The following is a 22,445-nucleotide window of genomic DNA, read 5'->3' as shown; positions in this document are numbered from 1 at the left end:
GGGAATTCCTGCCATAACGGAGAGCTCCACAAGTACCGCCAAGGTAACCTAAAACTCCATTTTTTTACCTCCAAATTTGAGGCTTAAGTATCATGAACTATGCTGGCGCATTTCCGATGGGATATCCATGCAAACAGAAAAGAATAAAGAACTGGTGGGAAATGGAATAAGGGCGGGGTGGGGAAAGCTGCCAAACTCGAATCGTGATCATGTACAGTGCGCCCGGAGAATGATATGCACAGCAGACAAAAGAACGGCCACATCGAGGGCTCGTAGTGCATGTGTGCTTCGCAAGGAGCCCCCAGTATACAAATAAAAGACAGAATAAAGAAGCCCGAGGGCATTATTGAATCATGTGGCCCATCTTGGAGATCTGTGTCGAAGTTAGCGCCTGGGAAGCTGCAAGGTGAAACATAGCCCACTGACCTTGGTTTGCAAGTAGCCTTCGATCTCCGAGCTCTTAATTCCTCGTTCACCGTGAGTCCTCCATGCTAGTGGAATCATCGGTACCCTTTCCTTTACCATGACTTCACGGTTCGGCCCCTCAATAGCCCGCACTTTGTCTGGGTTGTTGGTAAGCAGCCGGATTCCATCAGGGTTCATGTCGGCACCGCAGCCCAGATCTACCAGAATGGCCGTGGCCAGCCCATAGCTTCTGGCATCCGCAGGGTGTCGTAGCAGAAGGTTGGCCTCAACCGTATCTGACCCAAGATCCTGAAGATTGTACGCCTTCAGCTTCTCTCCGAGCCCGATACCTCGACCCTCTTGCCGAAGATAGACAATCACGCCTCCAGCAGAATCGGACTTCAGGGATTGCGCCTCTAGTGGTGCGTCCGCCGACAAGTCCTCGACGGGAAACGACATCAATCGCGCGGCCTCGTCTAATTGTTCGCCGCAATCGCACCGCGCTGACCACGCCGTCTCTCCCGTATAGCACTCCGAGTGAATGCGCACGAGCGGCGGCTCGACCTTCTTCTGGGTCTCAGACGGCGAGGGCTTCTCATCGTCGAACCGACTGCTTACCCGCCCCGGGTGCAATTTCCCCACGTATGCACCCCGGATCATGCGGTCCATCTCGGTCTCGCCCGGCCGCGCACGATCCAAGCTCCGGCTGCGAATAGTGTTTCCGAAGACAATTGCCAGGTGCTCTTTATTATCTAGGTCGTTATGGTAAAGGTGTAGGAACATCTCTGCCCCGGTGGTCGTTGGGATGCGGGCGCGGACAATGCATTCGACATGAGGGAGCTCAGGGAGGAGTTTGGGAGCTTTCTTCGGTGGGTCTTCTAAATGTCGCAGACTGGCCGCCTGGGTCTGATGTAGTCTTTTGGTGGGATTGGTGTCTAGGTTTAAAGTGCCACCTGGCGTGGCGGGTGGGGTGAACGCCGGTGACAGGAGCGACTCCGGGAGAGCTGGGGTTTGCCCGCCAGTTGCGGTACCACTAGTTGAGCTCACATTGTCGGATTGATCTTCTGGTCGGTCAGAGGGAGCGGCTTGTGGCTCGAGTTTGGGAGAAGCGTGCGCTGGTAGATCCGTCATTGCGACGGGTGACGGTTCTCGGAAGAAACGGGGAATAAGAGAGAAATCCTCGGGGCGCTAACTATATGACGAGGTCCGAAAGAGAAATATCACAAGGGAGGCATCCAGATCAAGTAATTGTGCAAAAAGCAGAGTTGAGCGGCGACAATCATCGCCATTACGATACCCGAGCGGCCTCGGAGCTGGTGTGCATGAGGGGGCTGAGTCATCGCACGTCAACGCTTACTCTAGCATCTTCCACGCGGGACCCCGCAGGGCCCCTGCATGCTCACATGGAGTATAGTTAAATCAGCAGCGTCGACGAGCTTTTGCCAAGTTTGCCGCACCTGTCACTTTATCTGATCTAGATCGTCTGACGATACTATCTTGGCCTGATCCTGAGGTCCCACGTCTGATCAAAGCCTGGCACATACCCATCTCATGCAGATGCCATATTATTTCGTACATCGGCAATGCTTTTACCTAACCTTACTCCGAGACCATTGATAACTAACAACCATCGAGAGAGCTTCGGATAATCATTTAGATTTCACAGCGATCAAGGAAAGGGACTAGGGCATCTGCTATCTTCTCGGGCTGATCCTCCAGCGAGAAGTGACCACAGTCGTCAATGATCTCTAAGTCGGATCCAGGAATCGCCTGCTTCAGCTTGTGAGCCCAGTCCACCACCTGCCACGCATCATTCGCGCCCCAGATCAATTTGACGGGGACGTTCCCAAGCTGCCCCAGACGATCGGCAATCTCCATCGTGTGGACGGGGTCGTAGTGTCGCACCTGGTGTTGGAATAGACTCCCCTGTCCAATAGGCCCAGAAATGTAATCCACAAACGTGCCCAGGCTACTCTCGGCAAACTTCTGTTTGTCATGCACGGCGGAAAGAAGCCAGTCCTTGAAATGAGCCCGATGCTCTTCAGCGGGTCTATCGTAGAGGGTTTGGAGGCCAGCTTCCATTTGCTCCTTGGTCCGCTTGGAAGGGTAGCTGTCATAGCTGACCACGTCGATAAGGGTCAAGGAGCGGAGTCGTTGCGGGTGAAATACACCAAATCGCTGGGCAATACCGCCGCCAATGTCATGGGCGACTAGATGAAACGTGTCAATGCCCCAGTGCTCTAAGAGTGCCTCGAGTATGGGTACTTGAGCTGACATTGATGTGTCGACGCTTGGATCCCACGGTCGCTCGGATACTCCATAGCCCAGTTGGTCGAACAAGTGAACTTTGTATCCGGCTTTGGTGAGTCTGGGAACGATGTTACGCCAAATGAGGGACGAGGATGGAGTCCCGTGTATCAAGACTACAGGTTCTCCTGTGCCATAGACACCGAAAGAGACCCGGTGGCCGTTGACGAGTATATTCTCAGAAACAATGGGCTGCATTTGGATAAAATACTCTGAAAGGAATTATAGTCTATCTCAAGAGGGGGAACTTCACAAATTAAAAGGGTACAATTGTCCGACGTTAAGCTAAGATCTGCTAGTGGATTTGTAATACTTCTCCTGATTACCTGGGCATGTGGTGTTTAGGCATGTGGTGTTGTTAAGATTCACCCACTCCGGGCTGACCGCAGGACCCTTATGTCATGCAGGAGGGGAAGCCGGAACCTGGCAAACAATGTGTGCGAATAAGCAGGGTTCGTAAGATGCAGTGTCAGTGATCGCTGACGTGAGCGTTCATCCTTCCGTTCTCTTTCCACCATCCTTCTAAAATTGGTATTTCGGATATTGGTTGAATAACCCCTTCCTCATGTCTTTAGTCTCTCAGAAGCAGGACGTTGACGGACCAAAATCTCAGTGCTGGGGTTCGGGAAGACAAATTCGTGCGCGTACATATTCCGCGGGCGCTTCTGGCCGGGCTTGAACCGAAACTCGTAGTCCATCAGTAACCGCACAAGAATAATCTTGATCTCGATGCTTGCAAAGAAACGGCCAGGGCAGGCATTTGGCCCGTGCCCAAAGTTTAGAATGCGGTTTTCGGTTGTGGCAAACTGATGGAGGTTTTCTTCACCCTCACGTTGACGAAGCTCGTAGTAACGGAAACCGTCAAAGGTCTCGGGATTCGAGGTCACGGCAGGGTCATTCTGGATTGCATTGACAGCCATGGTGATGTGAGCTCCTCTTGGAATAACAGTTCCGTCAGAAAGCTCGGTCTTCTCGGACACCACCCGGTGCATGGAGAGGAGAGTGGGGGGGGTTGACACGTTGGGATTCTCGCATGAAAGAATCCAATTTGCGGAGTCTCCCGAATTCCAGTCGGCCCCAAGTCTTCCAAGGTTTCTCTTTGGCCAACTCTTGGATCTCCTCTCGGAGGGGCTCGAGGTATTCGGGATAAGCTAGAAGATCGTATAGAACGTTGATGACATTCATCTTCGAAGTATGAATTGATGCAAGGGCCATCACAACTTGCAGGTGTGCCAGGAAAGCAGGATCACATTCTTCTTCGGTTGCGATATCGATCATCCATGATAGATGTGTGTTTTCAAGGTCTTCTCCCATCGCAGTACCTTGGCGCTTCATCTCCACTCGTCGCTCAATTTCCGGTACCAAGATGCTTTTGGCCTTCCTGAGATAAGCGGCACCTTTGTATGAGAAAGGAATAAGCCAGCTAACCAGCCAATGAGTCCATTGCGGTAGCAGACGCAATATGATGATGGCACCGAAGGCTATGATACAGTTAGTATTGAACTTGAAGGGGCATGAAACCAGACTTGCCATTTTCAGTGAAGTTCTTTGTGATTTCCAACCAATCTTCGTTACGGCAGAGTGGCTTTCCGAGAAAGGTTTTGGCACTGACGCGGGCCACGACATCAAGAAGTGCATAGTAAGGCTTGATGGGCTCCCAGTCATCTGTACCATTGGGTGAGTATTTTGTTCTAGATGGTTGTTGAGAGGGGGGGGGCGACCTTCAGATGTTGCGAACTGACGCTCTATGGCAAGTCCAGCTTCATCTTGCATGCTGGGAACAAGACGGTTGATATTAGGCGTCAACTTCAACTGCAGAGCACGAGTATGCAGGTTACTCTGGAGAATGATATTCATGTTGGTCGTCGGGCCTAATAAATTCTTGGCATGGGCAACAATAGGGCTCGCCACATTGTTCGGGAGCTTGCGTATCTCATCGACGAACTTAGGCGGCAGAACTAGGATATCTCGGTCTGCTCGGCGAAATTGGAAGACTTTGTCTTTGCACTAAGCTCAGAGCGGGGTTGAGTCAGGGATAGTTAGGAGTTTGCGTGGAACTTCTACTCACGTTTCTATAACCTTCAAGGAGTACATCCTCTGCATAGAATAGGAATCGAAAGCTCGAAACCACGAAGGGCTCCCATTGAGACTTGGTACCAAAAAAGGGCACCTTTGGCCCCCATGTTCGAGTCAAAACGTATGAAGTGAAGCAGATTGCCCCGATCATGAGTGAAATGGTAATCAATCTTTCAGAAAGTTCATCGTTCAATGTGAGATGGAAGGTTGGGTAGTTCAAAGGATTGGTTGTGTTCGCCATGTCTGGCAAAGAAAATCTGAAAGCCATGTCGGTTCAAAGAATCCTCGGGGGAAGAAGTTGTTCAATCGTGGAAAGAACGGAACAGGCAAGTTTGTCTGAGAATGAGAAGCCAGATTGCTGTTCCTAGGACTTACTTCAAGCCTCTTATAAGACTTTGCATTTCTCTGATTTGATCTCCTCGGTTCCTGTTCTTTTTCCTATTCTAAATATTTCGTATTTGCTTTAGGAAGGTCGAATAACAGCAGAAAAAGGCGTCGGCAATGCAATGCGTTCTATTGGCTATATGCAAGGCTGCAAGAGGTGGCAGGGTTCGGGATAGGTTCCAGAGGTACCTCAAACCACCAATACTTGACCCATGACGGCCAACATAGAATATTGAAAATTAAAACCGAAAAGCCTCGTGGAATATCGGAGCTGAAAGCAGTTAGGCAAACCCGATACCTTGACATTCTGGGTCCATTATACCCAGGCTGCCCAGGCACATGATAGGGCAATGAAATATCTAATTTTCCTGATTCGAGTATTCAGCTCTACCCGGGTGCTTCTAACTTCCTGAATTGATGTACTGGACATGCCTACTAGTACGTTCCAGTGGTGTTTGGAAAAGTTCGGATGTCCCAAGAAACTTATACTTCTAGTATAACAAGAGCTACTAGCGGCTTCCCGTTCTTTGAATCACTACAGCTGGGGCACCTGATCCTGCCTCATGGGTTCTAACCCTAGTGATAATGCCCATTGTCTAATGCCCATTCTTTCGGGAGGCTCCAACAATCAGCTGCACGGTTGTGTTCATTGACCAATCCCGGGTCAAGTAAGCAGCCACTCTTGACGGGCATTGGTGAGATGGGACCGAGGATGTGGCACAACGGTACTAACGGTTCTATCCGGGTTATCTGACTCCTTGTTATCCATAGTAACTTAGGCCACGATCAGGACTCAGCTGCGATAAGATTGAAACGTGATGCGCTGAAAGGTTGACATCTGAAGGGGGAAAAGCCGGCTCCCTCTGGTCCATGTCTCCGTCAGGAATTCCAGACCCCCAGTGCATTTCCACGTAATCATCATGACCATCCGGTACTGCTACTCTAAGAAGTGAAAGACTTGGGACATTTCCAAAGATTTTGAGGTCACCTACTAGTATAGAGTAGCAATGGCTATTTGCTGTTTCCAGCAAGGTACCAAGTCGTATAATCGCGCAATCATACGTTCCCAACACCTAGCATAGGCCGTGATTTCCCGTTGATGCCAAAATTGAGACATGGCAAGCGACTAGCATGCAGAGCTATGCAAAGCTATGCAGACCTCGGCGCTTCATCTATCTATTCAACATAGCGACGTCAGGGATCGTGATAGGCTGTCCGGACAAACCCAGGCCGTAGAATCCAGCTGTTTGAAGACGAGTGCTGCCTTAGCGCCGGATGCAAATGCCAGTCGGTTTGAAATGCACCCCAACGCACATAGGCTTGGAGCTGAATTCCTCGAGGTGTGCGCTGTGTGCCTTGGCGGCCTTGTCCGGAGGGGCCATGTTGAACCGGTGGGGCGTTTGGCATCGCGTGCATAGCCCCTCGTCCCCCCACTTAGTTACGGCCCCCCACCATCCAGGTCAGATTGCGAACACCATGTGGCTAGGGGGCCTCTCAGCTGGTATGCCGACGCCGACTCAGATGTTAGTCAAATTTTTGGACCAACCTGCGCGAATCATCGCGAGACATCTGGTATCACATGGAACCTTATCACAGTCGGCCCATGGTTCCACCACTTCATAGGTTAGATTAGTTGTATCATGAGAAGAGTAAAAGTACTTTGCGTCCGATTGACTGCGCCGGAGGATAGCGCCTAGCGTCGTGAGTCACGCACGGAATCCGAAGGCTTGTCAGTGGAGGACTACGAGCAGCTCCTTCCACGTGCGCGAGAATTCGCGGGAAGAATACGAGAACCCTGATAGAATGCCGATAGCGATTGCAAAGTCGAAAGTACATTGAAGATTGAGGCGGCAACAGTAAAACTTGCTTCTGACATCTTTTTACGTTCTTTCTGCTGACACGGATTCGCATCGATGAGATGATCCCAGGACCAGATGCTAAGTATGTTATGCTGAAACAGTTTTCTTTAAAATCGCAAGACCAGGGGATGCCCCAGCTACTGGGCCCGACGAGGCGTGCATACGAGTAGTATCAAAAACTTCCTAGTTAGCAAGAAATAGATGCATTCGAGCCTTTTGACGTTTTTGAGGCCTAGAGGCTTGCCCGGGCGATCTAGAAATGCTTACATAACATTTTCAATATCGGGCGTGGATCGTGGGATGGCAGATAGCCATGTTGTGGCCACCGACAGCCGATCACATTGACTGTATAGCACTGGAAACGCTGGCACCAAGTTCGTATGATGGCTCTCGCCAATGACCCCAGACACGTGGCCAGTCTCATGCTGTCATGGAATTCCCTCGAACTCGTCTCAATCACCACTCTGCAGACCCTCTGGGCAGGATACGGGAAGATATGCGGCCTCACGGTGCGTGCCACGACCGCCGAGGCAGCGGAGCATCTATCGCAGCTTTGCGGAGTCGATACTGGAGCTGTGGGGTCTACTTATCCTCTCATCCTAAAGCTCATTTCCCCCCCCAAACAAAAACTCGATCACGACAACCCCACGCAAAATGAGGGACATCTACGCAAAATACTCAGCTATGAGGTTGAGCAGTATTTCTACACTGAAGTAGTCCCGCTCTTGGGTGACGATATCGCCGTTGCCAAATGCCTTTCATCAACTCGGAACATGAAAGGCAAGGAAGGCGAAGCAGAACTGGAGGGTCTGACGGCAACTATAATGGTTGATCTTCGCCCGAAATATCCAATCGCAGGCGAAAAACGAGGTGTGTTGAACCATACGCAAGTACACGGGGCATTGGAATGGCTGGCGTCATTTCACCGCCGCTCATGGGATCTGAATCTACTACAGAACGGCTTGGATCCATACGTCTTGCCCCCAATCGAAGAGTATCTCAGGAGACAGGATCCGGAGAAAACCCCAGGGAGTAGCTTGTGGCTCAACGGAGGCTATACTTACCTTGCGACTCGAAGGACAGAGTTCGCATCTTTGCAGGCGGACAACTCGGAATGGTCGTTTGCATTCGGCAGTCCCTTGACCCCGGATTCACAGGCGCCGGTGGCTGATGAGATCGCCTCTTTCTTAACACCGTGGGGAGAATCGAGGTTGGTAGAATCGTATATTCATGGTGATGTGAAGTCAGAAAACCTCTTCACGTCGACTGAAGGGAATAAGGTCGCGTTCTTCGACTTCCAATATGTCGGTTTAGGTCTTGGGGTGTGCGACTTGGCCAAACTGTTTACCTGCTCAGTTCCACTGGAGCTATTGACCGACCATCCTGAGCCGTTGCCTGACCAGTTGGAAATGTGCGAACCTGAGGCTCGGCTGCTAAAGCGATATCAGACGCGGCTTCTCAGGGGGAGGGAGCCAGCTTTCTATGAATGGGAGACATTCAAGTTTCATTGGGAGACGGCGCTAGCTGACTGGTGTCGATTCCAGGCTTCCTGGGGCTTCTGGGGGAACACAGAGTGGCTAGAAGCTCGTGTGCATTCGATTTTGAATGATCATGAGTGGAGAAAGCGGCTGCACCATGAACTTAAATTTCGAGATTTCAACAAATGAGCCAGAGCATCAATACGTAAAAGGGCAAACCCAAGCTGGAGCTGTCAATTTGAGGATGTAAGATGACAGTGCACGAGGATAAAATACACGGAGAAAAGACATTTCATTTCCTACCAGAGGCTAGAGCCCTGCCAAACTCCGAATAGCGCCTTGCTAAATAGTATTTTCATCAATCATAGAATCCTCTCATCAGTCATACTATTTGTTCGGAATATCCAGAACATAGCGCCGGTCAACTTCCATCTCTTTGTCATCTTCTTCGCCTTCGAACTTCAGGCGGTAGACATCTTTTTTGGATCCCATCACCTCGGCGCGGTAGAACGTCGTGGTATCGGGATATCTTGCTAAGACCTGTTTACCGACTGTAAAAGAAGGCAGAGACCCAGTCATCTGAGGGATTGGAATCAAAGATGCGGCAGTGGTTTTGTAAACGGCCCCCTGTTCACCATTTTCGTTCGGCTCTGGGTCTTGGACATCGTACCAGCTATATAATGAATGAATCAGCCGATGGTGGTCAGATCAAAAAAAAAAAACGGAAGAAGCGGAATTGTGTACCGTTTCTTATGGCCATCTCCCGAGATACTCTTGATAATACACTGTATCCCTTCACCCTCCACACCCTGTTTGTTCTTGTTATGCTTGAAAACGACCTGTGCTCCCACAACAAGTTGACCAGTCCGCTCCGCAACAGTGCCCTTGGTACTCTCAGAGCCCTCCTCGACCTTCACCGTGATTCCATCATTCCGGCCCTCTCGCGCCTGGGTACTCGAGACGCTCGTGCTACGAGGAATCGCACCTTTGGAGCGGCCCTTATCCGCTCCCGGCGCACCTGGCGAATCGATAGCGGAAATTTCCATGTCAGACCGCTTCTTGCGAGACTTGGAAAGCGCGGTTGAGCGGTTTGGCGGGGCTTCGGCCTCGGAAGCTTTGCGGAGCGCGGTAAGGAGCTCCAGGTTCTTGATCACATCGCATGGTTCATCTTGCATGATCGAGCGTTCATCTTCGCTGAGCTTCTGGCTCTGGCGCAGCCACGTGTCAAGCTGGTCGTGGTCTGCTAGACTGGGCCCTGTGCAAACAGGTGGTTAGTTATTGATTGACCGATGCAACGCGCGACCGGGTGTCTAGTGGCAGGTTCTGACAGGAGCCGATGTTTCATGCCAACGGCGCGATGCTAAGGAAGATCGGTCTTACTGTTGCCTTCGCGAGTGATCTTGTCTACCAGTGTCTTGATGTTGACGGACAGGGAAGCCTGCTGCTCGAACGTCTCCTTGGCTTTGCGAATGTCTTGGCAGATGCGCGTCCAGAGCTCCATCTCCTCGTTGTTGCCGAGGCCATTGTCACGGGGTCGAGGGCGGTTTCGAGACATGGTGGATTCCTCGGATGCGGGAGTTGCAGGGGGATCGGAGAGCTCCAGAACTGGGGGGGATCGGACGATTCCCGATAAGCCAAGGCGGTCGGGGTAACCGCGCGGGTGTGAAGTTTATCGTGGCGCCAAATTTAGAAGGCGTTCGAGAAGACAGAGTATTATTGATTATGTCTGATACCAAAGGTCTCGGTCGTCAGGGAGTTTCCGCATTGTAGTTTGTTTGATTGGCGAATTCTGCCGCAGAAAAATCTCATTTGAGCTGCTGTAAACCTGCAATTCCCCCTCCGCACATTTGAACGCCTACTGATCTATACTCTAAATGTAGCGGCTACGGCTTATGCATGAGGATCCCCTAGCTGAACGAAGGAGCTGGGTACGTTTACGAAGGCCTCAGCTGGTGCCCCGATGAAGGCTCCGTTCGCCCTGTGGATAATTTCAAGATAAGGTTGGAATGGCTCTCGACAGGATATTAGATTACTTGGGATCAATAAGATGGGACCAGACATACCAGATCATTTGGAAGCTGTATCTATTTCTAATCCTCGTCTTTTCCGTTCTTATTTGAGAGATCAATCTTCCAGGCCAGTGGACCGAGGATTCTATAGATGGTGGGAACCCTGCTAGGTTAATCCCCTTGCGGCCACAGCCAATGCTCGTAACCAGCTCCGCTTGCGGTCGCCATCTTCCAAATTCCGGCCAAGAATGTACAGAATCCGCCCAGATCACTTGGAATCCGGAGGTTAAAACTCCATGCAAAATCCATCAAGAACCCATAAAGCATCCATATTAAATCTAAGCGGAGCCCATCTGTGGTGTCGTTTCAGTGACCTCACCGAGAGTCTTGGCACGTGGGGATTCTGCGTAATAGAAAACCACGGAGCCGCCCCTCTCTTCCTTGGAACAAACCTTCCACAATGCAGATCCCATTGCTTCGTTTACAATGCGGTATGGCTCAAATCTCTGTATTTTAGAGCTTGCGTTTCTGACTTTCTCTAGGCGTCAACAGCTACGACTGGGGTGAGCCCGTGCAACCCCCCATACTGAATGCCCCGCACTGAACTCCGTCATAGGTAAAGTTGGTCAAGAGTCGGCTGCAGCACGGTATGCGGCCACCACTGCCGCCTCGGACTTTACGATCGAGGCTGAAAAGCCATATGCAGAGGTATGACAATGTGTCATTCACTTCAGGAACTTGTTTTTGAAAACGTGCGGGCTAACGGGAATATATTGTCTCAGCTATGGATGGGAACCCACCCGTCGCTGCCCTCAAAAGATGTAGAGACCCAGCGTACTCTCCTCGACATGGTCCAGGACAACCAGGCCTTGCTTTCCACCGAAGTGAGCGAACGCTATGGCAGCCGACTTCCATTCCTCTTCAAGGTTCTGTCCATTCGCAAAGCTCTCAGCATCCAGGCCCACCCCAATAAGAAGCTAGCAGAGCAGCTGCACGCACGGGATCCGAGGAACTACCCTGGTGCGTACTATCGAATTCCCTAGGAATGCCATGATCGAGTACCAATGCAATATCAGACGACAACCACAAGCCCGAAATGACCATCGCTATCACTCCATTCGAAGGTCTTTGCGGATTCCGTCCGTTAGCGGAAATCACCCACTTCTTACAAGCCATCGAGCCTCTTCGCAAACTCGTGGGACAACAGGCGGCGAATGACTTCGAGCAGATTGTCAAGGGAAACGAAGAATCCGAGGATGAGGATGTCATGCAGCGCAACAAGGATGCCTTGCGCACGATCTTCACCTCTCTTATGGAATCAGCTCCTGAGAACATCGAGGCAGCTTCAAACGAGCTGGTTGCTCTGGCAGAGAACTCTCCCGCAAGCTTCGGGACTCTGCCCGGCGACGTTGAGACCAACCCTGCTAACCCCAGACAGTTAGCCGAGATCATTACCCGTCTGAATGGCCAGTTCCCTCACGACCTTGGCCTGTTTGTGTTCTTCTTCCTCAACTTCATCACTCTAGAACCCGGCGAGGCTATGTTCCTGAAGGCTGACGACATCCATGCTTATGTTTCTGGCGACATCATCGAATGCATGGCTTCGTCAGACAATGTCGTCCGGGCGGGTTTCACACCCAAGTTCAAGGATATCAGCACTCTCACTCAGATGCTGACCTACTCTTATGCCCCCATTGAAGAGCAAAAGCTTCGGCCCAAGGACTACCCCTTCACAGTGTTGAACGCAACTGCTTATTCGAGTGGATCTTCATCTTTGCTCTACGACCCTCCTATCGAGGAGTTTAGTGTGGTCAAGACTGATCTGAACCGAACGGGAGCTAAGGCTACCTTTGACGGTATTGTCGGGCCCAGCATTTTGATCTGCACCCGGGGTTCCGGTAGCATCACCGTCGGCCACAAGACAGAGGAGGTCAAGGAGGGCTATGTCTTCTTCATCGGAGCCGATGCGGAATGTGTCATCCAAAACACTGGTAGTGGGGAGGGCGAGGACGATGTCTTTACGACATACAAAGCATTCTGCGAGCTGACTGGTAAGGAGGATATGGTCAATGGCCATTAGTGCATCAATTCTAATCTGGTTATGCAATAGCGCCTAGTCGTGCCAATCTGTGACGGAGCATCAAGGGAATGCAAAGATGCTTTTTTGATCAGATGAGTTTGTCGGTCTTTTGCGCTTGTCATGCGTGATGGGTCCCACGCACAGAATTTGCGAGGTTCCCGCCTCTACAAATAAATGTGAAATTGGATGCGAATAATTACTCCATGTAGACCAATTTAGAGTTGATCAGCTGCGGCTTTGTTGATTAGTCTTAGTCTGAGTCCGCGACAATTATAGCCAACAGCTAAGCCTCGGCTGTCTACTCCGGTTCCTGTACTGTTCTACCTCGTAACCCTTCTCAGCTACGAGACATGAGGCAATAATGGATATAAAGATATAAACCATGAAATGCCTTTTTTTTAAACCATATGCTCAAACTAGCATTAGGGTCAATCTTCCGGCGACAAATCCATACAGCCTTGAGGTATGGCTGTGCTCGTATCTACTCAAGCCCCCGAGTTTGGGCCGCATCTCAAAGCGGCACTCTACCCACCTGGGCATTTCACAATTCGTATTTTCTTTGCAGGTGGGGGACCCCAGATACCGAGGTCATGATCGGCAGGTCCGAGTCTCTAGTGGAAAGCGGGGGAGCTCGTCTTTACCTAGTTACCCCCGGGCCACCTGGTCCCTATGTCTTAAGTGTTTTCTATAATTCCTAGTGAGAAATACGAGAAAATCAAAGAAACCAAATAAAGGTTTTATTGGTCTTATGGCCGCAAAGCGTACGGATGTCCCCGAACTAGGGCTCTTCGAGAAAGCAGACATTCCCTTGGTCCAAGTCAGCACCGGCTTGAGTTTACTGTTTGCTGCTCTCACAGGAGTCTTCCGGGGCAAAGCCAGCCCCAGATACTACCGGCACCATGTCCAAGCAGCGGCCATCCGGACATTTGTGGACCGAATCTCTCATCGCCAGCAAAAGTCGGACACCCCTGCATCCTGGAGCAATAGAGTACGACAGCTAACCCGCTTGAGTCCAGGTATCTAGCTCCCACCTTTGCCGAGGCGTATGGCTCCGTCATGAAAAAGCGAGGTCTCGAGCCATCAATCATCTCCCTCCCCCACGATACAGAAGGCTACTGGCTTGGAAACAAGGATGCTAAGAACGTAGTCGTCTACTATCACGGTACGCACTTCCGCCTCAAAACTTAAGTGCCACCCCCGTCGTCACACAGCATTGCCCCCATGAACGACAGAAATGTGGCCCTCTTATAGCAAACCCTAACTTTCCACAGGCGGCGGCTTCTCCATGGCCCCCATGCCCCTCCACTTCGAATTCTGGCTCGACCTCCTCGCCGCTCTAAACACGTCCACCAACGAACACGACATCGCCGTCTTCATTCCCCGCTACTCTCTAACCCCCCTACGCCACCTACCCGACCCAACTCCGCCAGGCCACCGGCGCCCTGCGCTACATCCTCGCCTCCGGCCGCTCGCCGTCCAACGTCATTGTCGGTGGTGATTCGGCAGGCGGCAACCTCGCCCTCGCGACCCTGCTGCATCTCTCCCACCCCCACCCGGAGATCGAGCCCATTGACCTCTCGGAGCCGCTGGCGGGAGTCTTCGGCTTCTCGCCATGGATCAGCTTCAGGACCGACTGGCCTTCCTTCACGGAGAACATGTACAAGGACTGCGTGCCGGTCGATGTCCTGAAGCGGTGGGCGGAGATGTATCTCGAGGGCCGGGAAGGGGATCCCTGGAGCGAGCCACTCAGGGCGCCGGCGGAGTGGTGGAGGGATGCGAAGACGGAGCGTGTGTTGATTATTGCGGGATCGGACGAGATATTGCTTTCGCCGATTCGGGATATAGCGGAGAAGATCAAGGTATGTTCTTTCTTCCCTCCCCTTTTCTTTTCTTTGCTTTTTCTTTATCGGGCGTCCATCTTCGATATTCTGAGTGTGTGGCAGTGCTGATCTTCTTAGTCTGTTTTCCCGAATACCACGTTCATTGTGGGATATGACGAGTCGCACGATGCGCATTTGTACGTCGATGCGGGGCGGCAGACGCAGACGGGGAAGGACTTGCGGCAGTGGATTCGTTCGCGTCTATAATTGCGAAGCCGGTATATCGGGTTAGTCTACCGAGCACGCATATGCAGGCATGGTAACGCAAGTGTAGTTAATAGCTTATTTCGGTGTTTCTGAGGGGCAATCTTGGAATGGCAATAAATGATTTTATGATGAGTCCATCTGTTCATCAAGGGGAAGGCATACTCAGACCATAAAGTGGTATCTTCCATATGAGCGAGCAGAGTCTAAGATCGGTTCTAAATAGAGTATCATTGGTTTTCAGTCGGCACTAAGCAGGTCGTATCAACTCATAAACAGGATATCAAACAACCCTGGCTCCAAAGAACAAAAAGCAAGGCTTCGTCAAATAGAAAAGGACGTTTTGAACCCCTAGGATGAGACCTTGGGTGCGTACTTGGCAGCCGCAGTGTCGAAGAAGTCACTCTTCTCCTGGATATCAGCGAGGAGGGCGTGCGAGGGCTGTACCTGTTGTAGTTTCCTAGAATATATACCTGTCAATATACAACAGTTTCCATCGATGGGATGAACAACGGGTGGGGCTACATACGACTCTAGATCAGCACTGGGCTTGCCAGCCAGAACATTCAAAACAATGCTGTTGGCGATCAACTCCGAGTCTTCTGGATATTTCTCCAGCGCCGCGGACAGAGCGGCTTCAGCCTCGGGGAGGCGGCCCAGGTGGAGTTCTGCGACGGCCTGGCCGACGATGGAGAGAGGCGCACTGGTGCTGGGGGCGGAGGCGAGTTCCTCATAGACGTAGAAAGCGGACTGGTACTTCTCACCGCCCTGTGGAAACTAATGTTAGCAGGTAGCTCAAGTGAGGATTCGCGACTGCTGTTAACGTACGACTCTTAGGCCCACCCAGGACTCGGCAATGTTGACCAGCAACGAGTCCTGAGCCCATCGCTTTGCGGCCTGGACTTCCTTCAGGGCTAGGTCGGTGCGATTTTGTTGGAGGTGGATCTGAACAATAAGCGCAACTCTATACCAGCAACGGGGACAACGGTCAGTAATCAATTGCGAGATGGCATGCGCTGCGGGTTCACTCACGCCTCAAGGCTACCCTGGTGTTTGCCTAGTAAGGCAAGCGCCTCCTCACTGCGTCCTTGTGCCTGCAGGACGGTTCCAGCAAGGAATTGCACAGAGGAATTCTCTGGGTAGTTCTCTGCCAGGTCCTGGGCGAGTTGCTCGGCAGCATCGGCGTCCCCAGCAACCAGCTGGGCCAGGGCTTTGACGGCGGCCAGGTCAGGGGTATCCTCTTCGCTGGAAACGGCAGCAAGCACCTCGGATGTCTGACCAAGGGCGATCTGGGCACGGAGCTTGAGGACACGAGCGGGGAGTTGGTTTTCGGGGGACAGCGCGGCGGTCTCGAAATCGAGCACGCTTTGGTACTGGCCAGAGTGGAAGGCCGTGTGGATGTTGAGGAGCTCTGTTAGGGGTTAGCGGCTCGCGCGAGGCAATTATAGGGCTCGCATAGAACATACCACCCTCTGCTGAGAAAGGATCCATGATAACGGTGGATAGGAGGTTAATTGGGGAAATAAAGGAGGGTTCAACTGTTGTTGCTGGGTGGTTATTCCGATTGCGGGCCATGTGGGCCAGACCGACCGCCTTTGGTACGCATTCCTGCGGCAGCAGCACCTTTCATCTACTCGACTAGTACCGGGGGAAGTTTTTTTTTTTTCTAGAAGAAAGTCATTCATTTTTTTCATCCACGGCTTGTATCGTGGCCCTTATCAGTCACTCGTTAGAATGGAAGCGGCTCTAATTTATAGCACTGCTACGATCATCATGTCTTGACGCCGTGCGCCTTTTATTTCTGGTACTTGGGTGATCCTAGTACGTGTCTCAGACTAGCAGTGATGGATCTGGCCATAAAGTGGCATAGAGCATTGGCACAGCCCTTCTCCTGGATACTGGCCGGGTAAGGGTACTAGAAACGAGTCGTTATTCTCTAAGTCATATTGAAAGACCGCGATCTACCTAGTTCTTCTGCATCAAGTACCATATATTTTGGGTATAATTTTTAAACAGCCCGACTCCGATGCCTTCCATGCCATCCTCAGCCCTGCCACCGGAACCGATCCTGCTGCAAAGTCTTGATAACTCCCAGTGGCATAAACTCCCGGTTCACGGCAGCCAAACTTCCATACGTACGCACCATCTCTTCATGATATAGCTCAGCAACCCAGCGCCAGTACGGGGTCATTAACTCCCATCTGGAGGAAATCGGGCTGGCCTTGGTCGATCTTCGAGACTCGAGGCCGCTCTGGTGCTTGGAGAAGCTCGCGGTGGGTGAGACACTCAATTCCTCGGGCACATGTCTTAGATCTAAATAGGCTTCAAGCCAATTCGAACTGAACGTTTCGGGGTACATCATGAACTCCTCCAGGGTCATGGATGATGTTGCTTTCTCGCCATACGGCAAGGTCGAGTGCCTCGAGCTTTTAAATTCCTGCTTTGTGTGTAGGTAGTCTTCTTCATCGGCCACCACGGCCCGGTGCAGTCGCTTCTGAGGAGTTTGCTTGATGTTCTCGCGCATGGCAAGTAGACGGACAAATGGATTGAGAAGACCAAGACCGCCAAGCTCCACGGGGTAGTAGAAGAATCCCTCTGGCACGTCCCGAACACCGAATCGCTCGACCATGATACTCCGTAGGTAATCCGTAACTCCGCCTTTTCCTTGAGAAGCCCCATCGGATGTCTTGGAAAATAGAGTCTTCTCGATCCGACTGAGGGTAGAGATGGCCATATCGATATGGTCCCGGCCGAAGCACATCGCGGGACGAGCAAAGTTGTTGGTGAAGAAGCGTCCAAAGTAGCCATTCCATGCCTGGACCCACGCGAAAACACTCCTGCAAGACGAGAGTTGCCGATCAAGCTCCTCAATATGCTGGTCCACTTGGGCCTGGTCAATGATAAATCTCCCCTTCTCTGCGTCAAGAACCAAGAAGCCCCAACGAATGTCTCCCTGAGGCAGAATGGTATTCTTCGTCAGGGCTGCTGATCCCATCCGTACAGCCCCTGTCTTTTCCATGTTGAACTGCAAGCCCATCACACTTGCAAAACTGGTCATCCCAAGCCATGCCCGGTTGCAGGTCTCTTCGGTGCCCCAGAACCAGAAATCGTCATGGAGTCGATACAATATACCGCCGTGGGTGTCCTGGTTAACTGCATAGTCCATACAGAACAACACCGCTTCTCCAAAAAAGTCGGACAGTGTGTGGCTCATCGGCACACCGCGTTTTCGGACTCGTGTGGAAGCAGAGGGTCCGTCTTGGACGAACTTGAGGGGTGCTTCCAGGAACACCTTGAAGAAGTTGAGCCACACCTCAGGAACACCAAAATATCCCAGGACTGTCAAGATGGTAGCATGAGACAAACCAGGGCTAAACCACTGATAGTCAGACCGAATGGCGGTAAATTCCCCTCTCAGCTCCTTCTGTATAATGGACTCTGTAATCAGAAGATGAAGGAGGGAGTGTTTTGTCTCCAAAGCGTTCTTTGACTTCGAGTCATCGTCATAATTGCGAGAACCCTCCATGACCGTTTCGGGCAATTGACTCATGAAGTAGTCCGACTGGTACCTGGAGGTCCTCTCACCGTTTATACCTTGGATCTGGTCTGGCTCAGTGTCTTGAGTAAAGTATTTGCGCTTCTCCCGGTATTCTTCAGGGATATCCTCTTGGACCGGAGTCCAAGCCAGAGACCTAAAGAACTTTGAAGCAGTGCTTCGAAATTTCACAGCCCAAGTCGTACCCAGATATTGTAGCATAAGGCTATCAAGGAGATCCGCATCCATGAATACGCGGTACTTTCCATTTAACTGCCGACGCATTTCGACTGGAATGCCATCATTTCCCCAGTTCCAGCTCTCTAAGGAAGCTAGGCGCATGTTGAGCACGTCTGCTACCTCCTGGTGAACCTCTTTGTTGCGCATGAACTCCTTGAGAATGTTTGTTTTCTCGTCGCTGAGCATGTCCGAGTTCATCAAAGCATCTGAGACCCACTCGAGCGACTTCTCATCGAGCCACTCTCCTTGAGTAGCCAGCTCCGATCCAAGCTTATGCATGTCGCCGCGGAGCAGCTCGAGGGCTTGGCGCGAGAGCTTCGACTTGGTGAAGAGGTTGTCGAGATAAGCACGAATTGAATCCTTATCGACATGATCTCCTGGAGTGAAGACAAGCTCTTCCCAGATTGCTCGCTGCTCATGCATCTCCACCCGACCAACCTTCTCAAAGCTGGCTCCTGCAATCTCGGGAGATGATGTCGACTCGTCCAAATTTGAGAGCCATTCCGTCACGAGCTTAGTGTAGAAGGAAGCATGCTCGTGTTTTAGCTCCAGGAACTGCAGTTCATTCTCTAACTTTGAAATCCATTCGCGCACCATGTTGTCGGATATTGAAGCGTCATATCGGGCCTGAAGAAGAAATCGCCGAATGTTGGTGTGGTCGGCCTGGAATAGCTGGCCCATGCCATGGGTGTTGAGCCCCGTGCCATCTTCATTGCGGTAGTACGAAGGGAGGTCCAGGTCCATGTCATCTTGGTCGAGGGGATCCTTGGGATACCCTTTCAAAGAGGAAAGGCCATCAAGCAGGATCCGAGCCTTTGCACGAAGATCCTGGGCTGCAGTGGCATCTGCCACGATCTGCTTCTTCTTTCTGTCGAAGAGAACACGCTGCTTGGATAACTCGCGGATTTTGGTAGTCGTGATAGACTTTAAAGTCTGAGGAAGAGCTCCGGTAGACGACATGATAGCTTTGTTAGGTTATTGAGATGAGCTCCAAGGGTTGAGCCTAGGAACTACTGATGCTCTTGGGGCAGTTGAAGCTGGGATACGAGCCTGCTTAAGTATCATAAGAGCGGGCAGGTGAATCATTTAATTGAGCTATTCTTTCGCTGAAGCAATCAGACGATGTTCCAAAATGGGAATGGCGGGCACCAACTGGATCTAAGATCGGCTCTATCGCAACTTGAGCCCCACGGCGGCCACCGAATTAGGGAAAAGAGCAACATAGGAACTTTTGATGCTGCCTGGCTTTGGTCGGCTTGGAGGATTTCTTACAAGGTCCACGACTTAGCTAATCCGCGCGATGATGCAATTCATGCCAAAATGCGTTTTTTTCTGCCCCGCTCAAGCTATTCAGCCTTCAGGCTCAAATGCGATCCTGTGTTGGTATATATTTAGATCACTAGTTTTTGGCAAATAATGACCCCATCAAGAATGCGGTGACAGGTTGGAGTCATCAATGACGGGAAAGATGTAGTTATGTTCGGCTGTTTTATTAAGAAAGTAATGACTTTCTCCACTTTCTTCAACTTTGGAAAGTCGGCTGCCCTGGAGCATATTCGTAATCTCGATGCCAGATCAGAGCCGGGAACCCTTTTCAGTCAAGTATACCAACGCCACCACATTCGCGCACTTTAAAGTGAGACAACAATTCCCGGTACCAATATCTCAAGCATCCGACCGTTTGAAGTCGGTCAGTAGCCTGTGGAGTCTGTTTTTCTCATCGTTACCGCCGAAAATCATGTCCACCGACTTTTCGCAAATCCTCACCAACCCGGCTCGGTCGATGCCAAAATGCTGGGCGGCAAGTAGGTATTCATTTGAGACGGGGCTACAGAAAAACCCCACGTCATCCGTCTGAGTCTTAGGTTTAGCCCAATCTTTCAAGGCAGTTCCGCCCCGCAGCAGGATATATGCAACAGCAGCACTTACACACAGCGCAATGGGGCAATCCGAAAGCCTCCACGATCCAAAATGATGGTCTGCAAACCCCCCCCTCAATCAATTGTCCATGCACATTACAAGACATGCACAGCTCGAGCCCTAGCCTGAGCCGCACGATCTCCTCTTTAATATCTTCAGGGACATGAATCACATGGCCCAACCGATCCGGCCGAAAGTCCAGCAACGCATCCAACTCACGCCTCGTTCCCGATACAGGTGTCTCGGCAAAATGCACCGTCAGCCCAAGCCCGTGAGCCTTTGCATGCGCAAACGCGTCGCGGTACATCGTCACATCGCCTTTTGTCGGGTCCCCGCAGAGGTCGACCCCGACGACCCCGCGCTCGCGGTTGGCGATGGCGAGGTGGACTGAGATCCATTGCCTCCGCGGCTGTCGTGTGGCCGCGGTCTAGGGCAACGATGAGGAAGACGGACATCTCTGCGTTTCGGGCTTGGAAGGCGGAAAATACATCTAAGACGGTGGAGAGGTACTCTGCTCGTGTCTTGCCATGGAATTCGCGGGGGATTGTGCGAATCTCGAGGTAGCGAACTCCGTCGGCGCAGAAGTCTTCCAGTACGCTGTTCGCGGCGTATGCGAGACTTTCCAGGTTGTCGCAGAGCTGGTATATAAATGTGCTGAATGTTTGGAAGAAGCTATACTAAGGTTAGGGATTCGTTATCGGGAGGCGCTGGCTGGAGCGGAGTCCTACGTTTGGAGAGTATAGTCGACTTTATCCGGAGGCATCATGACCAGCGGATCCGTGATTGAGCAATCGGGATTGATGTATTTCTTGCGCTTCCATAGCTCGTGTAAACACTGGCGGCTGGTGCTGCCGTTGAGATGGGCGTGCAGCTACATGTGGGGGAAGGGGGGTGGTTGCCCATTAGCCATCGGCCTGGTTGGAGGAGGAATGGAAGTTCGCGTACCTCTACCTTGGGCAGTGCAATTGTAAAGTCCCTGTCTACAGGTTTCGATGGACCCATGGCGCGAAGCTCGTATGCGATACTTTACCAATTTTGAGGGGAGCCAGATGGAAAGAGGGGTAGCTTTCGGCTAGTCTCTAGAGGATGAGCTCTCAACACAGGCGCAAGCCTCTACACGACCCATATAGAACGATAATTATAAGGTCCTCTTGATCAGAATTATGTCGTCTGAACTTGGAAAACACGGTTGAGGTGGTCTGCTGATCTACGCAGCTCCCCGTCTTGAGCTGCGGCAACCACGGGTCTGCGCCGTACTGAACCGGCCGAGTGCGTGAATCACTTCCCACTTCTAAGATCTGGTAGCGAGGGTAACTATCGGAGTCTCCGCGGCCCCTCCAGAACACCAAAAAAACCTCGCAGAAGAGCGAACGATCTGTCTTGTAATTTTGAAGCTGATATTACGCAAGCTACAATACCGTAAGACACCAAATCCATCAATTCCAAGCTGCGTCTGTCATGTCGTCGCCAAACCCCCTATACGAAGACCATAGATATATTCGGTTTCGTATTAATTGGATCTTGATCCCCCCAGCCTTATAACATGAAAGGTGGAGCATACGGACCCAGCGGCCGGGTTCGGATTGTCCTTTGAGAAAAGGGGAGCTGCCAAGGGCAGGCCTTAAGAAGCAGGCCGCGCCACGTCTCAAGAAGGAGCCGGCAATGAAGATACACCACCCGGTCAAAAGTCTGTATGCACTCGGCCCCATTACCATCACCCTAATAACCACCCACATTTTTATTCTTTCTCCTACACCTCCCCCATAACATCAATCGCTATCAATCTGGAATTATATTCTAGCAAGATAAAAAAAGATCTATATTGCGAAAGATATACATATTTGGTTTAAAGAGCACGGGATGTATGTTGAAGATTGGCTGGTATACTCGCCTGATCTTAATCCTATTAAACTGATCTGGAAACGACTATAATATCAAATTTTTTTATATATTTAAAGATATTGTATAGAGAGAAAGATCTGAAGAGGACCGGGCTTAGTTTAAAGAGTATATTAATACTATATAGGATATGTTAGACTAGACGAAGATTGATATGTTGATATTGAGT

General features: G+C 51.2%; 11 protein-coding genes across 11 annotated transcripts; 3 read left to right on the top strand and 8 right to left on the bottom strand.

Moving 5' to 3' along the window:
* Positions 1–343: 343 nt before the first annotated feature.
* On the bottom strand, positions 344–1,536 carry N7468_002547 (GTP cyclohydrolase II; the record flags this gene model as incomplete). The annotated part of the gene is made up of 2 exons (XM_058471844.1): positions 344–373; positions 427–1,536. The coding sequence occupies 2 exons, from the start codon at positions 1,534–1,536 to the stop codon at positions 344–346; spliced, it is 1,140 nt and encodes a 379-aa protein (XP_058334985.1).
* Positions 1,537–2,058: 522 nt separating this feature from the next.
* On the bottom strand, positions 2,059–2,910 carry N7468_002546 (alpha/beta fold hydrolase; the record flags this gene model as incomplete). The annotated part of the gene is made up of 1 exon (XM_058471843.1): positions 2,059–2,910. The coding sequence occupies one exon, from the start codon at positions 2,908–2,910 to the stop codon at positions 2,059–2,061; it is 852 nt and encodes a 283-aa protein (XP_058334984.1).
* Positions 2,911–3,275: 365 nt separating this feature from the next.
* Positions 3,276–3,632, bottom strand: N7468_002545 (cytochrome P450; the record flags this gene model as incomplete). The annotated part of the gene is made up of 1 exon (XM_058471842.1): positions 3,276–3,632. One exon carries the CDS (start codon positions 3,630–3,632, stop codon positions 3,276–3,278), a length of 357 nt encoding a protein of 118 aa, XP_058334983.1.
* Positions 3,633–3,666: 34 nt separating this feature from the next.
* N7468_002544 (cytochrome P450) lies at positions 3,667–5,029 on the bottom strand (the record flags this gene model as incomplete). Its single annotated transcript, XM_058471841.1, has 4 exons — positions 3,667–4,193; positions 4,234–4,377; positions 4,455–4,719; positions 4,781–5,029. The coding sequence occupies 4 exons, from the start codon at positions 5,027–5,029 to the stop codon at positions 3,667–3,669; spliced, it is 1,185 nt and encodes a 394-aa protein (XP_058334982.1).
* Positions 5,030–7,414: 2,385 nt separating this feature from the next.
* N7468_002543 (uncharacterized protein) lies at positions 7,415–8,698 on the top strand (the record flags this gene model as incomplete). Its single annotated transcript, XM_058471840.1, has 1 exon — positions 7,415–8,698. One exon carries the CDS (start codon positions 7,415–7,417, stop codon positions 8,696–8,698), a length of 1,284 nt encoding a protein of 427 aa, XP_058334981.1.
* Positions 8,699–8,896: 198 nt separating this feature from the next.
* Positions 8,897–10,064, bottom strand: N7468_002542 (SAGA-associated factor 29 family protein; the record flags this gene model as incomplete). The annotated part of the gene is made up of 3 exons (XM_058471839.1): positions 8,897–9,182; positions 9,254–9,764; positions 9,890–10,064. The coding sequence occupies 3 exons, from the start codon at positions 10,062–10,064 to the stop codon at positions 8,897–8,899; spliced, it is 972 nt and encodes a 323-aa protein (XP_058334980.1).
* Positions 10,065–10,978: 914 nt separating this feature from the next.
* On the top strand, positions 10,979–12,598 carry pmi1 (mannose-6-phosphate isomerase pmi1; the record flags this gene model as incomplete). Its single annotated transcript, XM_058471838.1, has 5 exons — positions 10,979–11,009; positions 11,061–11,081; positions 11,135–11,226; positions 11,301–11,538; positions 11,595–12,598. 5 exons carry the CDS (start codon positions 10,979–10,981, stop codon positions 12,596–12,598), a joined length of 1,386 nt encoding a protein of 461 aa, XP_058334979.1.
* A 748-nt stretch (positions 12,599–13,346) lies between these two features.
* Positions 13,347–14,685, top strand: N7468_002540 (putative 6-hexanolactone hydrolase; the record flags this gene model as incomplete). The annotated part of the gene is made up of 5 exons (XM_058471837.1): positions 13,347–13,555; positions 13,615–13,760; positions 13,870–13,967; positions 14,029–14,457; positions 14,557–14,685. The coding sequence occupies 5 exons, from the start codon at positions 13,347–13,349 to the stop codon at positions 14,683–14,685; spliced, it is 1,011 nt and encodes a 336-aa protein (XP_058334978.1).
* A 348-nt stretch (positions 14,686–15,033) lies between these two features.
* Positions 15,034–16,173, bottom strand: N7468_002539 (putative Coatomer subunit epsilon; the record flags this gene model as incomplete). Its single annotated transcript, XM_058471836.1, has 5 exons — positions 15,034–15,142; positions 15,212–15,450; positions 15,511–15,646; positions 15,715–16,093; positions 16,149–16,173. The coding sequence occupies 5 exons, from the start codon at positions 16,171–16,173 to the stop codon at positions 15,034–15,036; spliced, it is 888 nt and encodes a 295-aa protein (XP_058334977.1).
* A 553-nt stretch (positions 16,174–16,726) lies between these two features.
* N7468_002538 (uncharacterized protein) lies at positions 16,727–19,417 on the bottom strand (the record flags this gene model as incomplete). Its single annotated transcript, XM_058471835.1, has 1 exon — positions 16,727–19,417. One exon carries the CDS (start codon positions 19,415–19,417, stop codon positions 16,727–16,729), a length of 2,691 nt encoding a protein of 896 aa, XP_058334976.1.
* Positions 19,418–20,122: 705 nt separating this feature from the next.
* Positions 20,123–21,379, bottom strand: N7468_002537 (putative adenosine deaminase; the record flags this gene model as incomplete). The annotated part of the gene is made up of 5 exons (XM_058471834.1): positions 20,123–20,311; positions 20,445–20,804; positions 20,866–21,049; positions 21,106–21,248; positions 21,323–21,379. The coding sequence occupies 5 exons, from the start codon at positions 21,377–21,379 to the stop codon at positions 20,123–20,125; spliced, it is 933 nt and encodes a 310-aa protein (XP_058334975.1).
* Positions 21,380–22,445: the final 1,066 nt, after the last annotated feature.

This window comes from Penicillium chermesinum (genome assembly GCF_028974085.1).
Source record: "Penicillium chermesinum strain IBT 19713 chromosome Unknown utg000002l:1.0-5270490.0:1.0-5274688.0, whole genome shotgun sequence".
NCBI classification, from domain to species: domain Eukaryota; kingdom Fungi; phylum Ascomycota; class Eurotiomycetes; order Eurotiales; family Aspergillaceae; genus Penicillium; species Penicillium chermesinum.
This window is presented reverse-complemented; position numbering and strand designations above follow the sequence as displayed.